Source organism: Mustelus asterias, chromosome 8 (genome assembly GCF_964213995.1).
Source record: "Mustelus asterias chromosome 8, sMusAst1.hap1.1, whole genome shotgun sequence".
Classification (NCBI taxonomy): Eukaryota; Metazoa; Chordata; class Chondrichthyes; order Carcharhiniformes; family Triakidae; genus Mustelus; species Mustelus asterias.
Window position 1 is genome coordinate 35,355,378 of NC_135808.1, and position 15,441 is coordinate 35,370,818.

The 15,441-nt window shown below is 45.3% G+C and overlaps 4 protein-coding genes across 4 annotated transcripts in view; 1 reads left to right on the plus strand and 3 right to left on the minus strand.

Moving 5' to 3' along the window:
- The window catches only part of LOC144497015 (uncharacterized), a 507,438-nt gene that overhangs the window by 266,802 nt on the left and 225,195 nt on the right, over positions 1 to 15,441 (minus strand). The window lies entirely within an intron of this gene.
- The window catches only part of LOC144497025 (uncharacterized), a 335,427-nt gene that overhangs the window by 248,666 nt on the left and 71,320 nt on the right, over positions 1 to 15,441 (minus strand). The gene's annotated exons all lie outside the window — the stretch shown is intronic.
- Positions 1 to 15,441, minus strand: part of LOC144497040 (uncharacterized) — a 74,288-nt gene that overhangs the window by 20,448 nt on the left and 38,399 nt on the right. The window lies entirely within an intron of this gene.
- The window catches only part of LOC144497556 (uncharacterized), a 60,931-nt gene continuing 46,564 nt past the window's right edge, over positions 1,075 to 15,441 (plus strand). The window contains exons 1-4 of the mRNA XM_078218980.1: positions 1,075 to 1,193; positions 4,725 to 6,356; positions 7,075 to 7,231; positions 7,319 to 7,490. Coding sequence (XP_078075106.1) covers positions 5,154 to 6,356; positions 7,075 to 7,231; positions 7,319 to 7,490 — 1,532 coding nt within the window. The 5' untranslated portion in view covers positions 1,075 to 1,193; positions 4,725 to 5,153. The remainder of the gene's footprint in view (positions 1,194 to 4,724; positions 6,357 to 7,074; positions 7,232 to 7,318; positions 7,491 to 15,441) is intronic.

The following is a 15,441-nucleotide window of genomic DNA, read 5'->3' on the forward strand; positions in this document are numbered from 1 at the left end:
TATGGGCCAAACGCGGGCAATTGGGACTAGCTTAGGGGCGTGGACAAGTTGGACTGAAGGGCCTGTTTCCATGCTGTAAACCTCTATGACTCTAGTTCCTTTTTCAATATATTGATCAGATCAGAACTGTACACAGCTTTCCAAGTGTGGTCTAAGCAAAGCTCTTGACAAGTTCAACATCACTTCTTTGCTTTTCAGTTCTATACCTCCAAAAACAGAGTTATTACTTGATTTTTTAAAAAATACCCTTGTTGAGCTGCCTTGTTACTTTTAATGACTGATGAATCTGTAATTCTGCCCTTGCACAACTTTGATCTTCCCTTGCCTCTCCAATTGAAATCATTTATCGACATGAAGTCAAACTTGTTATTTTTAAAGCTCCATCAAATCAGCCCATTCTCTACACTTCCCTAAAGCGCACACAGCTGGCTGTTGAAATGCAATGGGACAAAAATCCTGTGAATGCTGGAAATCTGATAGAGATTCAGAAAATGCTGGAAATCCTCAGGAAACATCTGTGGAGAGAGAAGCAACCCCTCTGCAACCTTCGACATGGCCAACCACACTATCCACCTGTAACTGTTCTCTGTTGTGGGACTGCTGTGACTTGTGTGACTTTTTCCTCCTCAGTTGTACACAGAGAATCTCCTGCAATGGTGAATCTTCCCACCGCTATCGCTCTGGTTCCTACCAAGGGTCAATCTCTGCTTTTCAATTCGATTCAGCCGCTCGGGGCTCGCGCTTCCTCACATTCCAACTCCCGAACGCTGGGAGACAACCGCCGCTGCGCGCGGCAGAACTACAACTCCCATCAGGCACCGCGGGCTGGCTCACTCCCTGATTCCATACTGCCGCTCCTCACTGCGCAGGCTCCGGGGAACACAGGCAGCATGGGTAATGTAATTTCCAACGGGTGAGAGTCTCCCTGGAAAGCGGTTGCGCAGAACTGGGCGGAACGCAGTCAACGACGACCCGCCCCCTCCTATGTGATGGGCCGAGCAGCGTGAGTGACGTATAAATCTGGGCGGTACAAGTGCTTCCTCTCGCCCTGATTGGTTGTGAGAGCCATCAATCAGAGCGCTGAGCTGTTTGATTGGAGCTGTGTGTTGGATATTGAGTGTGTTTATTGGAAGCATTTCCCTTCTGATTTACAGGCTGAGTTTTGTTGATGGGTCATTGCTGAATATGAGAAGGTGAGGTGTGATTATCTGGGAGGAGCAGAGACATATTTATTGAAATGTCTTTTACTGTCTTCTTTAAAGATTTTACCTAAAGGCCTTGACCTTTTCCAAAAGCCTGGGCTTGGATTTGATAGTTTTGCCCCGTGCTGTGTCTGAGAGCTGAATTTGGAATATGCAGTCTGAGTGAGTGTAATTTCACAGGACGGCATAGTGGTTAGCACTGCTGCCTCAGAACACCTGGGACCCTGGTTCAATTCCGGCCTCAGGTCACTGTGTGGAGTTTTGCACGTTCTCCCCGTCACTGCTCTGGTTTCCACCAAAGATGTGTGGGTTAGGTTGATTGGCCATGCTAAATTGACCCTAGTGTCAGGGGGATTAGCAGCGTAAATATGTGGGGTTATGGGAATGGGGCCTGGGTGGGATTGTGGTCAGTGCAGACTCAGTGGGCCTCCTTCTGCATTGTAGGGATTCTATGACAAACCAGAACCCTTCAATGAGCTGCATTGCAGCAATATTTTCCTTACCTTCCAGCACTTCTTGCCCAGTGTGTTTTCTTCAAATATTTCTGGAAAACCAGGGAGAAATTTCAAAATCTCCATTGAATTAACATTTCTCCTGAGTATTTATATCAAGTACAATGGTAAAGCTGGTCTCCAACAGTATGACTTGAACTCATAGTGAATTAATAGCCCATTTTACACTCAGCCTGACCGTCTTTTTCATTGCCCTCACAGCGCCTGGGAAGATGGGGTGTGGGGTGGAGGAAAGCAAGTAACCATGTTGTCTGCTACTGGTCACTATCCACTGTCCCTGCTGGAAACAGAGGGTGTGTGACAGTTAAATGAGGAACAAGAAAGGATTTGTATCTGATCCCCACACAGGAGAACAGCACACTGACACTCACTGTAAAATTCACTGGGCGGCACGGTAGCACAGTGGTTAGCGCTGCTGCTTCACAGCTCCAGGGACCTGGGTTCGATTCCCGGCTTGGGTCATTGTCTGTGTGGAGTTTGCACATTCTCCTCGTGTCTGCATGGGTTTCCTCCGGGTGCTCCGGTTTCCTCCCACAGTCCAAAGATGTGCAGGTTAGGTTGATTGGCCATGCTAAAAATTGCCCCTTAGTGTCCTGAGATGTGCAGGTTAGAGGGATTAGCGGGTAAATGTGTAGGGATATGGGGGTAGGACCTGGGTGGGATTGTGGTCGGTGCAGACTCAATGGGCCGAATGGCCTGTTTCTGCACTGTAGGGTTTCTATGAAACAGTCTCTAACTGAGGAGTTATGCCCCTTCAACAAAGAAGGAGAGTTGGAGGAAATCAAGTTTCCCTTTCCTGTTTTACACAAGGATTGCATCGTATTACACCAGAGAATTGCAAAGAGGATAGACACCGCAGATAGTTCCTGACCATCACTCAAGGAATATCAGTGGGAAGTCATCCAGTCTCTTCACAGCATTGCTCAACACAGAGAAGGTTGGGCAGTGAAACTATCATCTGGAAATCAGTCGAGTCAGGGGAGCTCCACACGGGAGAGAAACTGTTCAAGTGTACAGTGTGTGATAAACAGTCTCTGACTCATCGAACTCTGCACACACCACTACACTCACACAGGAGAGAAATTGTTCAAGTCTAACGTGTGTGATAAATCAGTCTGTGACTCATCAAGATTCTTGCTCCATCAGAGGATTCACACTGGTGTGAGGCGTGAGACAAACCTTTCTCAGCATCATCGAGGCTCTGTGTACCCTAAAGCATTCACAACAGGGAGAAACAATTCACCTGGAACTTTGGAATTCTCTTCTTCAAGAGGCAGTGAAAGCAGAGTCTCATTTTTAAGACCGAGGTAGATTGGTTATTGATGGGGAGGGTGAAAAGTTATAAAGTGTAGGCAAGAATGTGGGGTTGAAGTTGCTATCGTTTCTACTGGGCAGCATGGTGACACAGTGGTTAGCACTGCTGCCTCACAGCACCAGGGACACCGGTTCAATTCCGGCCTTGGGTGACTGTCTGCATGGTGTTTGCCTGCTCTCCCTGTGTCTGTGTGGGTTTCCTCCCACACTCCAAAGATGTGCAGGTTACGTTGATTGGCCATGCTAAATTGCTCCCAAGATGTGTAGGTTATGGGGATTAGTGGGGTAAATACAATAGGTTATAACCCTGCAATTGTATTGCAGGGTTATCGGGATAGGACCTGCGTGAGATGCTCTTTCAGTGAATTGGTGCATACTTGATGGGCCAAATGACCTCCTTCTGTATTGTAGGGATTCTATGATCAGATCAGCCATGATCTTATTGAATGTTGCGGGAGGCTCGAGGGGGCCAAGTGGCCTACTCCTCCTCCTAATTCAAATGTTTGTATGAATGTTCATACTATTATGAGTTTTACAAGGGGTATTTTGATAGTTTACACTTGTTTTAATTTAGATATGTACAACCACATACTGGAACCCAAATTCCCCTTTCAAACTGTTTTTGAGTTTGACAGAGATGTAACTATTAAACATTGACTCAGATCCACATCAGTAAATAGTATCAAAGTTTATTGATCATGACTAAATTTTAGAAACTTACCAGCTAACTAATAGAGGCAGAATATAGGGAGAGTGTCAATGAAATTCTACCAATTCCACACTTTCAAATAAGTGATCAATCCAAGAGAGATGGACAACAGCTTCAAATCCTCACCCTGAAAGGCAATCCATCACTGCCTCCAACAAACACTAATCCTAATGCAGAACCTCCTCGGGTAGAATGACTCACAATGTATAGTGAATATTATAATGCCTTATGCAATGTCTTATCTTGTCAGTTTGGATCTTGTTTGTCTTTCTTGTGGGGACCATGAATTGGATTCAATTAGATTTTGAATTTGGCTTTTGGAGCAAGCAAGGAATGGATTTGGGTCTGCCCAGTCCACTCTGAGCATTGGCTTTGTAACTTTAAGAAGGGAGTAAAAAAAATTTTGAAATGTACAATCACCCGAGCCATTTTCCATTTCATCTGGAGGCCAAAAATAAACTGAAGCACCTCGGAGTGCAACTTGATCTATGTAGACAACTTTTGAATGCCTTTTCACCATGGCACGGTGGCACAATGGTTAGCACTACTGCCTCACAGTGCCAGGGACCCGGGTTCGATTCAAAGCATGGGTCACCGTCTGTGTGGAGTTTGCATGTTCTCCCCGTGTCTCCGTGGGTTTCCTCAGGGTGCTCCAGTTTCCTCCCACAGTCCGAAAGACATGCTGGTTAGGTGCATTGGCCATACTAAATTCTCCCTCAATGTATCCGAACTGGCACCGGAGTGTGGCAACTAGGGGATTTTCACAGTAACTTCATTGCAGTGTTAATGTAAGTCTACTTGTGATAAATAAATAAAACCATTTGTAAAGACAATTTTAAAATGGCTCTAACCTATCTTTGACTGTATTGAAGCATCTCAGCAGACTGGCACTCACTGTGGAGCAGTCTCTAACTGAGGAGTTCAGCCACTTCAGCACAGGAGGAGAGGGAGTTGTAGGAAATCATGTTTCCTTTTCCTGTTTTACAGAAGGATTGCACTGTACTACACCAGAGAATAGAGAGAGGATAGACACCGCAGATAGATCCTGACCATCACCCAGTGAACAATTGCACAACTGTGGGAAGACATCCAGTCCCTTCACAGCATTGCTCAACACAAAGAAGGTTGGACAGTCATCTGGAAATCTGTCAGGTCAGGGGAGCTTTGATATATCATCAGATCTTAAATTGGTCAGTAGTGTGAAACCTTCCATCAGAACCAACCTTACCAAAGGTTCAACTTTTGCTGTTTGGTTAGGGTAAGGCTGGGAAGAAGCGTGAGTAGACTTTAAGCGTAGAGAGAGCTTTAATCATCGAACCTCATGAATCACTGTCTCATTCCTACAGGTGAGAGACTGTTCAAGTATGAGGTCTGAGGTGCATTTGTCGCAACTACTGTTACAACAAGGGCAGCCACATGGAAGCAAAACGATTCAAGTGTGAGGTTTGTGATAAAGGTTTTGTGACGTCTTCAATGCTCCTGAGACACCAGATGATTCACACGGGGGAGAAACCATTCCGGTGTGATGTTTGTGAGAAGTCCTTCTCACAATTATCAACCCTCCGTCAACACCAGCAAGTTCACACAGGTGAGAAACCCTTCACGTGTGAGGTGTGTGACAAATCATTCACATGGTCATCAAGCCTCAATAAACACAAACGTCTTCACACAGGGGAGAAACCTTTCAGGTGTAATGTTTGTAAGATGACTTTTAGCCGAAATGACAACCTTCTATTGCACCAGAGGATTCATACAGGGGAGAAAACATTCACGTGTGAGGTGTGTGAAAAATCATTCACACATTCATCAAGCCTCAGTGAACACAAACGTCTTCACACAGGGGAGAAACCCTTCAGCTGTGATGTTTGTCAGATGACTTTTATCCGAAAATACAGCCTTCTATTACATCAGAGAATTCACACAGGGGAGAAACCCTTCAAGTGTAAGGTGTGCGACAAATCATTCTCGATGTCATCGAACCTTCATAAACACCAGCGTGTTCACACAGGTGAGAAACCCTTCACATGCGAGGTGTGTGACAAATCATTCACACAGTCATCCAGCCTCAATAAACACAAACGTCTTCACACAGGGGAGAAAGCTTTCAGATGTGATGTTTATAAGATGACTTTCAGCCAAAATGACAATCTTCTATTACACCAGCGTGTTCACACAGGAGAGAAAACATTCACGTGTGAGGTGTGTGACAAATCATTCTCATTGTCGTCAAGCCTCAATGAACGCAAATGCCTTCACACAGGGGAGAAACCATTCAGCTGTGATGTGTGTAAGATGGCTTTCAGCCGAAAAGCCAGCCTTCTATCACATCAGAGGATTCACACAGGGGAGAAACCCTTCACGTGTGAGGTGTGTGACAAATCATTCACACAGTCATCCAGCCTCCATAAACACCAATGTGTTCACACAGGGGAGAAACCCTTCACGTGTGAGGTGTGTGACAAATCATTCACACAGTCATCAAGCCTCAATAAACACAAACGTCTTCACACAGGGGAGAAAGCTTTCAGATGTGATGCTTGCAAGACAACTTTCAACCGACAAGGCAACCTTCTATCACACCAGAGGATTCACACAGGGGAGAAACCCTTCCTATGCAAGGTATGTGACAAATTATTATTGGGCTCATTGGCTTCCGCACACTGACAGATTCACATGTATGGTATGTAACAAATCATTCTCTGACTAATCAGCTCTCTGCACACTGGTGAGAAACCATCATATGTGAGGTGAGCAAAAAAACATTCTCACCGTTATCAGACCTCCAGAGACACCAGCACATTCACAAACCGACTCACCTGCTTCCCTTATACTGAGAGTTGTCTGTTGTTTACCCTCCAGTGCTCACACGGGGAGCTGTCCTTCCAAAGCACTGTCTGTCTCAGCAGTGTCTGTCTCCAACCTCTCCCACCATCAGCCCAATTGTTTCAAAAAGGTCAATTTAACCTTTGACTAGATCTCCAAACATCACCAAAAAGACATCAATATGTATAGCAGCTGCTCCTTCTGAACAAGTTTCTTTACGATGAACAAGAGTGCAATATCTAAATATTAAAAATATATAATTTTTGAAACATTAAATCATAGTTTTTGGGTTGAAAATACAAAGATTATAAGATTGTTTTTACTAATTTTATGAGCTGTTGTAAAATGTAAGTGTCTGGAAGATGTCTCTGACTTTGTCATAGGATTGATCTCTAATCAGAGGTCCCCCTGGGTGCAGGCGGAAAGCTTTCTCCAGCACTCGGAAAATGTGTCACAAGTCAGCACAGCAAAGTCTGAACCATGATTCCATTTAAATTTTCATTTCTTCCTTTAGGTAAAGCTGGTCCATAACACCCAGGAGAGCTCATTGACTGGAGGGCAGGTTCCCTACATCAAGGAGCTGACGGAACAGGAGGAGTTCACGAGGAAGCTGTTTGGCCTCTCCAACCCCACGATAACCAATGATAGATCAGATATGGGGATGAATAAAGGTGATGTCAGTAGTTGAGTGTTTAAACCATCAGAAAGAGAGTTAATTTACGTGACAAAAGATCATTTTGATTTTCCTCCTCTGACAGATACACAGGTGTCCACCGACACATCAGAGGGTGATGGAGGAGAGTTGGCAGCAGCGTCTGAGATCCCTGAAAGGGTTGATGAGGAAGGGATGGAGGTGAATACCTCACAGCAATGTGGCATGGCAGCTGCAGTGGAGGAGGGAAAGGATTGTCAGGAGGGTAAGATGTCTGGGTAGTGTTGATGAGTTAAAGTTAAATATTGTGGTTTGTGTGAAGGAGGAGGCTTGTGATGCTCTGGCTGCCGTGAAGGGAGGGCACTCAGAACTTTCCAGAGGTGAAGAACCTGCAGCTTTGGGAGCAGAAGCTCACCGTCTCCACGAGTACACGGACAACATCAGGCCCATGGTGCTGGTGAAGAAAATGATCTGAAGCTTTTTACGTGCTCATATGAGGAATAGATTCAAAGTACAGAGAGTTATCAGGCCACTTCTAACTTGCTTCAACAACCTTGACTGAATTTAAAATGGATGTTAGCCAGAATCTACAAATAAACAATGAGATTCTTCAGCAGCAGAATGAGGTTCTTTGTCAGCTTCTACAAAGAAGCAATGAAACTTTGAATGAAATGAGGCAGATTCTGTCTCAGATTGTAGTCCCTTCACCTTCTGGCCAGCAGCAGCCCAGTGCAGAGACATCTGCTGCTGGACATGCCTCTGATACAGGAGAGATGACCTCATGGGGATGTGGGAGACACAGAAGAGATCAGGGTATTTCCCTCCTGATCCCATTACCTTTCCATCATGAGGGCTATTTTTATGTCCAGATTTTTGCCATCACAGAGAGCCTCTCTCTTCTGAGGACAATGGCGGAAGAGACCTGAATCTGAGAATCCTACCACCACTCTCTCTCTTCCCCCCACACCCCCTTTCCCAAACAGAAATGGGCTGGGTCGTGATTTGCACATTTCACAAAAGCAGTTGCCTCACCTCCATGTAGTTTTGGGTGAGAGGGGTCTGAAACCTGACTTGTGCAGGTTTCAGACACCCAGTAGAAGTAGGTCTAAACTCTGTGGATTTGTTTGGACACAGTGTTACCTTTTGTAGAAGATATGGTCTCCAGACACCTTTGTGGGAGATGAGCTGCTCTTTGAGATTAATGAAAAGTGCATAAACTCATTGGAACTGAGAGCTCAATGAACAGTTAAAAACAATTGTCAGAAGTGTCAAGAAGAACTGTTAAAGGGAGCTATCAAGATATCCAGGCATTTAAACCTCCTGCCTTTAACTCTGAATAAACTGAATGTTAAATTATTGCCTTTCACTCTGTCTGTTGACATAAACCTCAGGGATTGAATGGATTAGTATTGCAAGACACATTTGACAACCATCTATTATCACAGTAGGGTACCTGCCATATCATTTTGATTGACTGCTCCAAGGAGTTATGTTCAGTTGAATTGGGACTATGAATTACAATGCTTGTTTTTTAGATTGGATTATGCATTTGAATGATATGTTTGTGATAAGAAATGTAAATATGCTAATTTTTAAAATAAACAAATGGTTTAAAAAATTAAGTCTGCAACAGACAATTGAAATTTCGTTTTATTTAACTTCTGTCTGGTTACTGAGCTGTGCCCATTCTGGATACGAGGTGAGCTGGTATGGGTGGTTAAAACAATGGATTGGGGGGTGGTGTGGGCTGATTGAAATGAGCACAAAGTTGGGATAGAAGCTATAAAGAGCCATGTGGCTTGGATGGGGGACAGAGGTTGGCATGGAGGGTATGAGTAGCTATGGAAGTGGTTGGATACATAAGTTGGCATGGAAAGCATGGGGTAGTCATGGTCAGAGGGCATAAGATGACATGGAGGTTATGAGGAGCCATGTGGCTGGGGAGAGGAGGTGGCATTGGTTGGCATGGATGGGATGTGGGCACTGTGAGGGATGGCAGCTGTTTTATGTTATTCAATTTTTAAACTTCGATACAATGCCGGTTCTCCAAGGCAGGCCTTTCACCCAGTCTGCCTCCTCAGCCATTCCAGGGTCACCTGGCCCAACTTCCAGTGTACTCCACCACCATGGTATGAATATTCCAACTTCCAGGCCCTTTCTCACAGGTTGAATTTGCTTCAGTCAAACAGCTCAGCACAAAGCACCGAGTAAACAGGTCTCTCAGCTGGATCTTCTCACACAGCATAAGGGGCATTTCCACACCTGATTCCCCACAGGATAGTCAGACTGCCTGAACATTAGTGTGGATATTATGCAATGTAATAATTATAAATTCTGCTCCTTCACTCACCATCTCCTCACTTGGTTTTCAGTCCCTACAGGAAGTGAAGCAGCTGTGGAAGAGGAGAGAATGGGTAGAGTGGGTGGGCTCTCTGATTGACGTCTCTCACAGCCAATCCAAATATTTCTGGAGTAACATGAGTTTCCCGAAGCTTGGGAAACTGACCGGTGAAACAGAGGAGACTTTGAGCAGCAGATCAGGTGGAGATTTAAACTTGTCATTGTCCCATCTGAATAAAACCTCACTTATTGCAGCTGCTGTCTCAGTTCCCCTGGTAAATGTTTGACAGAGATTTCTAGTGTGGGAATAACATTCTTCATCCTCGGAGGCTTTCAAACTGACATCATCAGTGTGGGATGTGGAGCCTGGGATGTGTTTGACAGCAGATCAGAAGAGAAAGACCCACAGCATCCAAGTCAGCAATGATGTGCAGCAGGAGGAGTCAGCACATGTGCAGAAGAGGGAAACACATGAGAGAGGGAGGAGACGGGCTATTACCTGACCTGAATAGTTCCAGTATTTTTTTAAGCACAGAAATAGACCATTCAGCCCATCTGCTTTCTACTATGCTCATGCTCCACATGAGCTTTCTCCCAACATATTTTCTCTCACTGTGGCTCTTGCCAATGCAAGATGGTTACTGATACCCGCCTGCATACGTGCACAGGTCTTCGATTGCACAGAAATCCAATGATGGCACTCCGCTGCGCCCAGCCTGCCAGTACCCTCTGCACATGTGTCAATGATATCATTGTGCACATACACCACCTTCCTGATTCTGTGTTGCAAATACTCTGCAATGTTTATTTCATTCCATTGGTTTCTGGCAGTGTTTTTCTGCTGTCTGAGATCTCACATATTGACAAATATATTCCTTTTAGTTTGTTCATAACTTGGCACATCCTAATATTTAAGAGTGCTTCGAATATGCGCTCCTTCTTCCTCAACCGTGGTTTCCCACCCACAGTTGTCGACAAGGCCCTCAACAGGGTGCAGTCCATCTTCCGTGCCACGACCCTCATCCCCTCCCCTCCCTCCCAGAACAAGGATGTTCTCACATTTCACCCTACCAACCTCCGCTGCAAAGCATAATCCTCTGCCATTTTCGCCAACTCCAGTGTGATGCCGCCACCAAACACATCTTCCCTTCACCCCCTCTGTCAGCAATCCGCAGAGACCGTTCCCTCCGGGATAACCTAGTCCACTCCTCCACTATACCCACACCTCTCCCGTCACCCATGGCACCTTCTTATGCAATGGCAGAAGGTGCAACACCTGCCCCTTTACCTCTCCCATGCTTACCATCCAAGGTCCAAAACACTCATTCCAGGTTAAGCAGCGTTTCACTTGCAACTCTTTCAATTTCTTCTATTGCATTCGCTGCTCCCAATGGGGTTCTCCTCTATACCCGAGAGACCAAACATAGACTGGGTGATCGCTTTGCTGAGTACCTCCGGTTTGTGTGCAATCAGGACCCTGACCTTCCAGTTGCTTGCCATTTTAACATACGATCCAGCTCCCATGCCCACGTGTCTGTCCTTGGCCTACTGCAAAGTTCCAATGAAGCTCAGTGCAAACTGGAGGAACAGCATCTCACCTTCCGACTAGGCACATTACAACCGGTCTCAACATCGAATTCAACAACTTCATATGATGAGTGCGACTCCACCTCGACCTCTTTGTTTTCATTTAATTTAGTTTTTAACTGTTCTCTACCTTTTACTTCTGTATTTCTTTCTTTATTTTTCTTTTCCCCCACTCTTTCCCCCTTTCCTTACCTTTTTCTTCCCCTTTTTCTCCATTTTACCTCACTCCCCCCACATCTTCATCTGTCACAGTTTACCTTCTGATTTCAGCTTCTCTGCCATGGGCCATTCACACCTTCTATTCTCTCGATGGACTGTCATTAGCAGCCTTTCCCCTTATTTTTATGGCTATGACTCATCTTTCATTCCCTCACCCTGCAGTATAGGTATCTCCCACTTTCTATGCCTTTTAGCTTTGACAAAGGGTCATCTGGAGTCGAATCATCAGCTCTTTTCTTAAGCTCTCCTTACAGATGCTGCCAGATCTGCTGAAATTTTCCAGCATTTTCTCTTTTGGTTAAATACTCAAAGCTATGGGCCAAATGCTGGTAAATGGAATTAGGTGGGAGGTCAGGTATTTCTCACATGCCACCACAGACTCAATTGGCCAAAAGGCCTCTTCTGCACTGTGTGATTCTATGTTCGTTTTAGTCATGAAGACAAACTGTTGTTATTTTCAAAATCTGTCAAATCAGCCTACAGTCTATGCTTCCCTAAAGTGCACACAGCCAGCTCTTGGAATCCACTGGGGCAAAATCCTGTGAATGCTGGAAATCTGATATTCAGAAAATACTGGAAATCCTCAGGTCAGGAAACATCTGTGGAGAGAGAAGCAACCTCTCTGCAGCCTTTGACATGGCCAACCACACTATCCTCCTGCAACTCTTCTGTGTTGTCCGTCAGTGGAACTGCTGTGATTTGTGTGACTTTTTCCTCTTCAGTTGTATACAGAGAATCTCCTGCAATGGTGAATCTTCCCACCGCCATCGCTCTGGTTCCTACCAAGGGTCAATCTCTGCTTTTCAATTCGATTCAGCCGCTCGGGCTCGCGCTTCCTCACATTCCAACTCCCGAACGCTGGGACACAACCGCCGCTGCGCGCGGCAGAACTACAACTCCCATCAGGCACCGCGGGCTGGCTCTCTCTCTCTCCCCGCCCCCCCCCCCCCAAACTGATTCCATACTGCCGCTTCTCACTGCGCAATTCAATCAAATTAAGTCCAATTCACTCTCAACAAGTTGAGATATTCCTGATCCAAGCTGACAAGACAGGGCTCTCACCTCCTGTCTTGGGCTTGATCTACACGATCCAAGCTGCTTGAAGTAGGCATAGCTCCTCCTCCAAGGCTTGATCTCATTGGAGACAATACACATCTTTTTAGCCTGTCTTGATGCTCTCTCCACTCACATTGTTTTGTTTCTTAAAGACTTGATTAGTTGTAAGTATTCGCATTCCAACCATTATTCATGTAAATTGAGTCTGTGTCTTTATATGCTCTGTTTGTGAACAGAATTCCCACTCACCTGAAGAAGGGGCTTAGAGCTCCGAAAGCTTGTGTGGCTTTTGCTACCAAATAAACCTGTTGGACTTTAACCTGGTGTTGTTAAACTTCTTACAATATCAATATTGCAGGGAGCTTTCCAGGAGGGCGATTCAATTCCTTTTAAGAGTAATATGCAAATAAGAATGGTAGTCACAAAAAATCAATGCAGCCTTTGTACTTGGAGCATACCATATCACCTGTTCCTCGTGGAAAGTTTATTCAGAAAAACACCCTTGACCACAAGTGGATCAAGCAGTGGTCTGCATGTAATGTCCTCCAGGCCCTGAGGGAAAAGGAGATGGTGGATCATAGAATCCCTACAGTGCAGAAGAAGGCCATTCGGCCTATTGAGTCTGCACTGACCACAATCCCACCCAGGCCCTTTTCCTGTAATCCCACATATTTACCCTACTAATCCCCTGACACTAGGGTCAATTTAGCATAGCAAATCAACCTAACCCGCACATCTTTGGACTGTGGGAGGAAACCGGAGCACCCGGAGGAAACCCACGCAGGCACGGGGTAAATGTGCAAACTTCACACAGACAGTGGCCCAAGGCCGGAATTGAACCTGGGTCCCTGGCGCTGTGAGGTAGCAGTTCTAACCACTGTGCCACCATGCTGCCAAGGGAATGCCTGAGTTGGTTCCCTGAGCAAACTGTCAGAGGCATTTGGCAGAATGCCTCATCACCAGAACTTTCAAACAAGCACCAAGATCTAGCTTGGCTGGTGGTGAGAAGGGAACTCCCTGTCAGGTCCTTCATTCATGCCCGAAGTCTCTGAGCCATCACAAGATGCCCTTGAAGTGGCTGCAGAGTGGGAGGGGTGGGATGCGCAGCATGAAGAGATGGTCACACACCTCCTTGGGGAATGTGCCTGGAGTGGGATGCAGTGGCATTTGTTGAGGTTCATCCCGGACAGCTCTGTGACACAGTTTCTGTGCTCAATGGGCTGTTCCCAGTGTCACACACCGAGACAAACATCAACTACTGCTGGAAGATCATGAACTCAGTGAAAGATCCTCTCTGGTCGGCCAAAAACTTATTGATCTTAGATTGCAAAGAATTGGCCTCGACCGGATGTTGCAGACTGGCACATTCCGAAGTCCAGGACCAAGTGCTGACGGATGCACTCAAGCTTGGGGCAGCTGCTGCCAATGGGGAAAGGCCTTTGAGTCAATGTACACTGAGTGGCTGGTAATTGGGTAAAACCCCTTGGACTATGTGTTTAATTTTAACTGCATGTAACTTTATTGAATTAATCATTAATAGTTTGGAAAGGAATTGTATTCCCCGCAATGGAAATATTGAAATATAAGTAATATTCTTATTATTGAACTGGAGCACTTCAGAGTACATTGCTAAATTTACCCTTAGTGTCAGGAGGATTATCAGGATAAATACATGGAGTTGTGGGAATAAGGCCTGGGTGGGATTGTTGTCGTTGCAGACTCGATGGGCCGAATGGCCTCCTCCTGCACAGTAGGAATTCTATGATTCTATGATTCTACATCTTAATCTTTAAAGAAAATTTAAGTATCATTATACCTTACTGTTTGAAATGTTTTCAATGTGTTTTTCAGATTTTATATGAATAAAGTATATTTTTTGAGAAAAAGTAAGTTGATCTTCTCGGCCTTTGGTTAAGTCAAACATCAGATCAAGCCCAAGATCAGGTGTACTGCCTTATCTTGTCAGTTTGGATCTTGTTTGTCCTTCTTGTGGGGAGCATGAATTGGATTCTATTTGATTTTGATTTTTGGAGAAAGTTTACGATTGGAGACACATTAAGAAAAGGGAAATACAAATTGAAAAAAGGGTTGATCCTCAAGAATGAGGCTATCCCATTGCACTCTGTGTGTGCTGATACCTGTGATATCCTAAATGCTGGATACTTGACTGCAGAATTTGTGGTAGTGGGGGAATTGGCATTCACGCTCTCCTCTGATTTACAATTCAAAAATAAGAATTCATAATTTTAAATACTGGTTGTGTTAAGGGATTTTTTTGTCATGCAATAGCTTTTCTTCAAGGGCACTCAGCCATACGAAAAAGCTAGTTAATGAACCAGTGGATAGCACATTTAGGAAGGTGGTCACACTGCAGCTGAAGAGACTTGAGGAAGGAAAGGAATGGGTGAACACCAGGCAGTCCAAGTGATATAGGCAGGTAGTTCAGGAGTCCCCTCAAGTCTTGCTTGCAAATCGGTATTCCATTGGAGGCTGGTTCCAAGCTGGTTCAACCAGGGAATTCAGACAGAGCCAAGCTTCTGGCACCAGAAGCAACCTGTGTGTACAGGAGGTGGGCAGCCTGTGTGTACAGGAGGTGGGGAGGTGGGGGGGGGGGGGGGATGCGGGGAGAGGCAGGGCAATAGTAATAGGGGATTCTATAGTCAGGGGTACAGGTAGGCGCTGCTGTGGCCATCAATGGTATGTTGCCTCCATGGTACTAGGGTCCAGATATAACTGAACAAGTGGATGGCCCAGATTGAGGACAAGAAAGAGGAAAATGAGGCATTCTGAAGGGGGAGGGTGATAAGGCATATGTCATGGTATATGTTGGTGCCAATAACATAGATAGAAAGAGGGATGGGGTCTTGCATCATGAATTCAGGGAGTTAGGCAGTGGACTAAAAAGCAAGACCTCTCGGGTTGTAATCTTGGGATTACTCACAGTGCTGTGTGCTAGCAAGCACAGAAATTAGAGGATAGTGCAGATGAAAGCGTGGCTTAAGAGTTGGTGCAGGAGGAAGGGTTTTA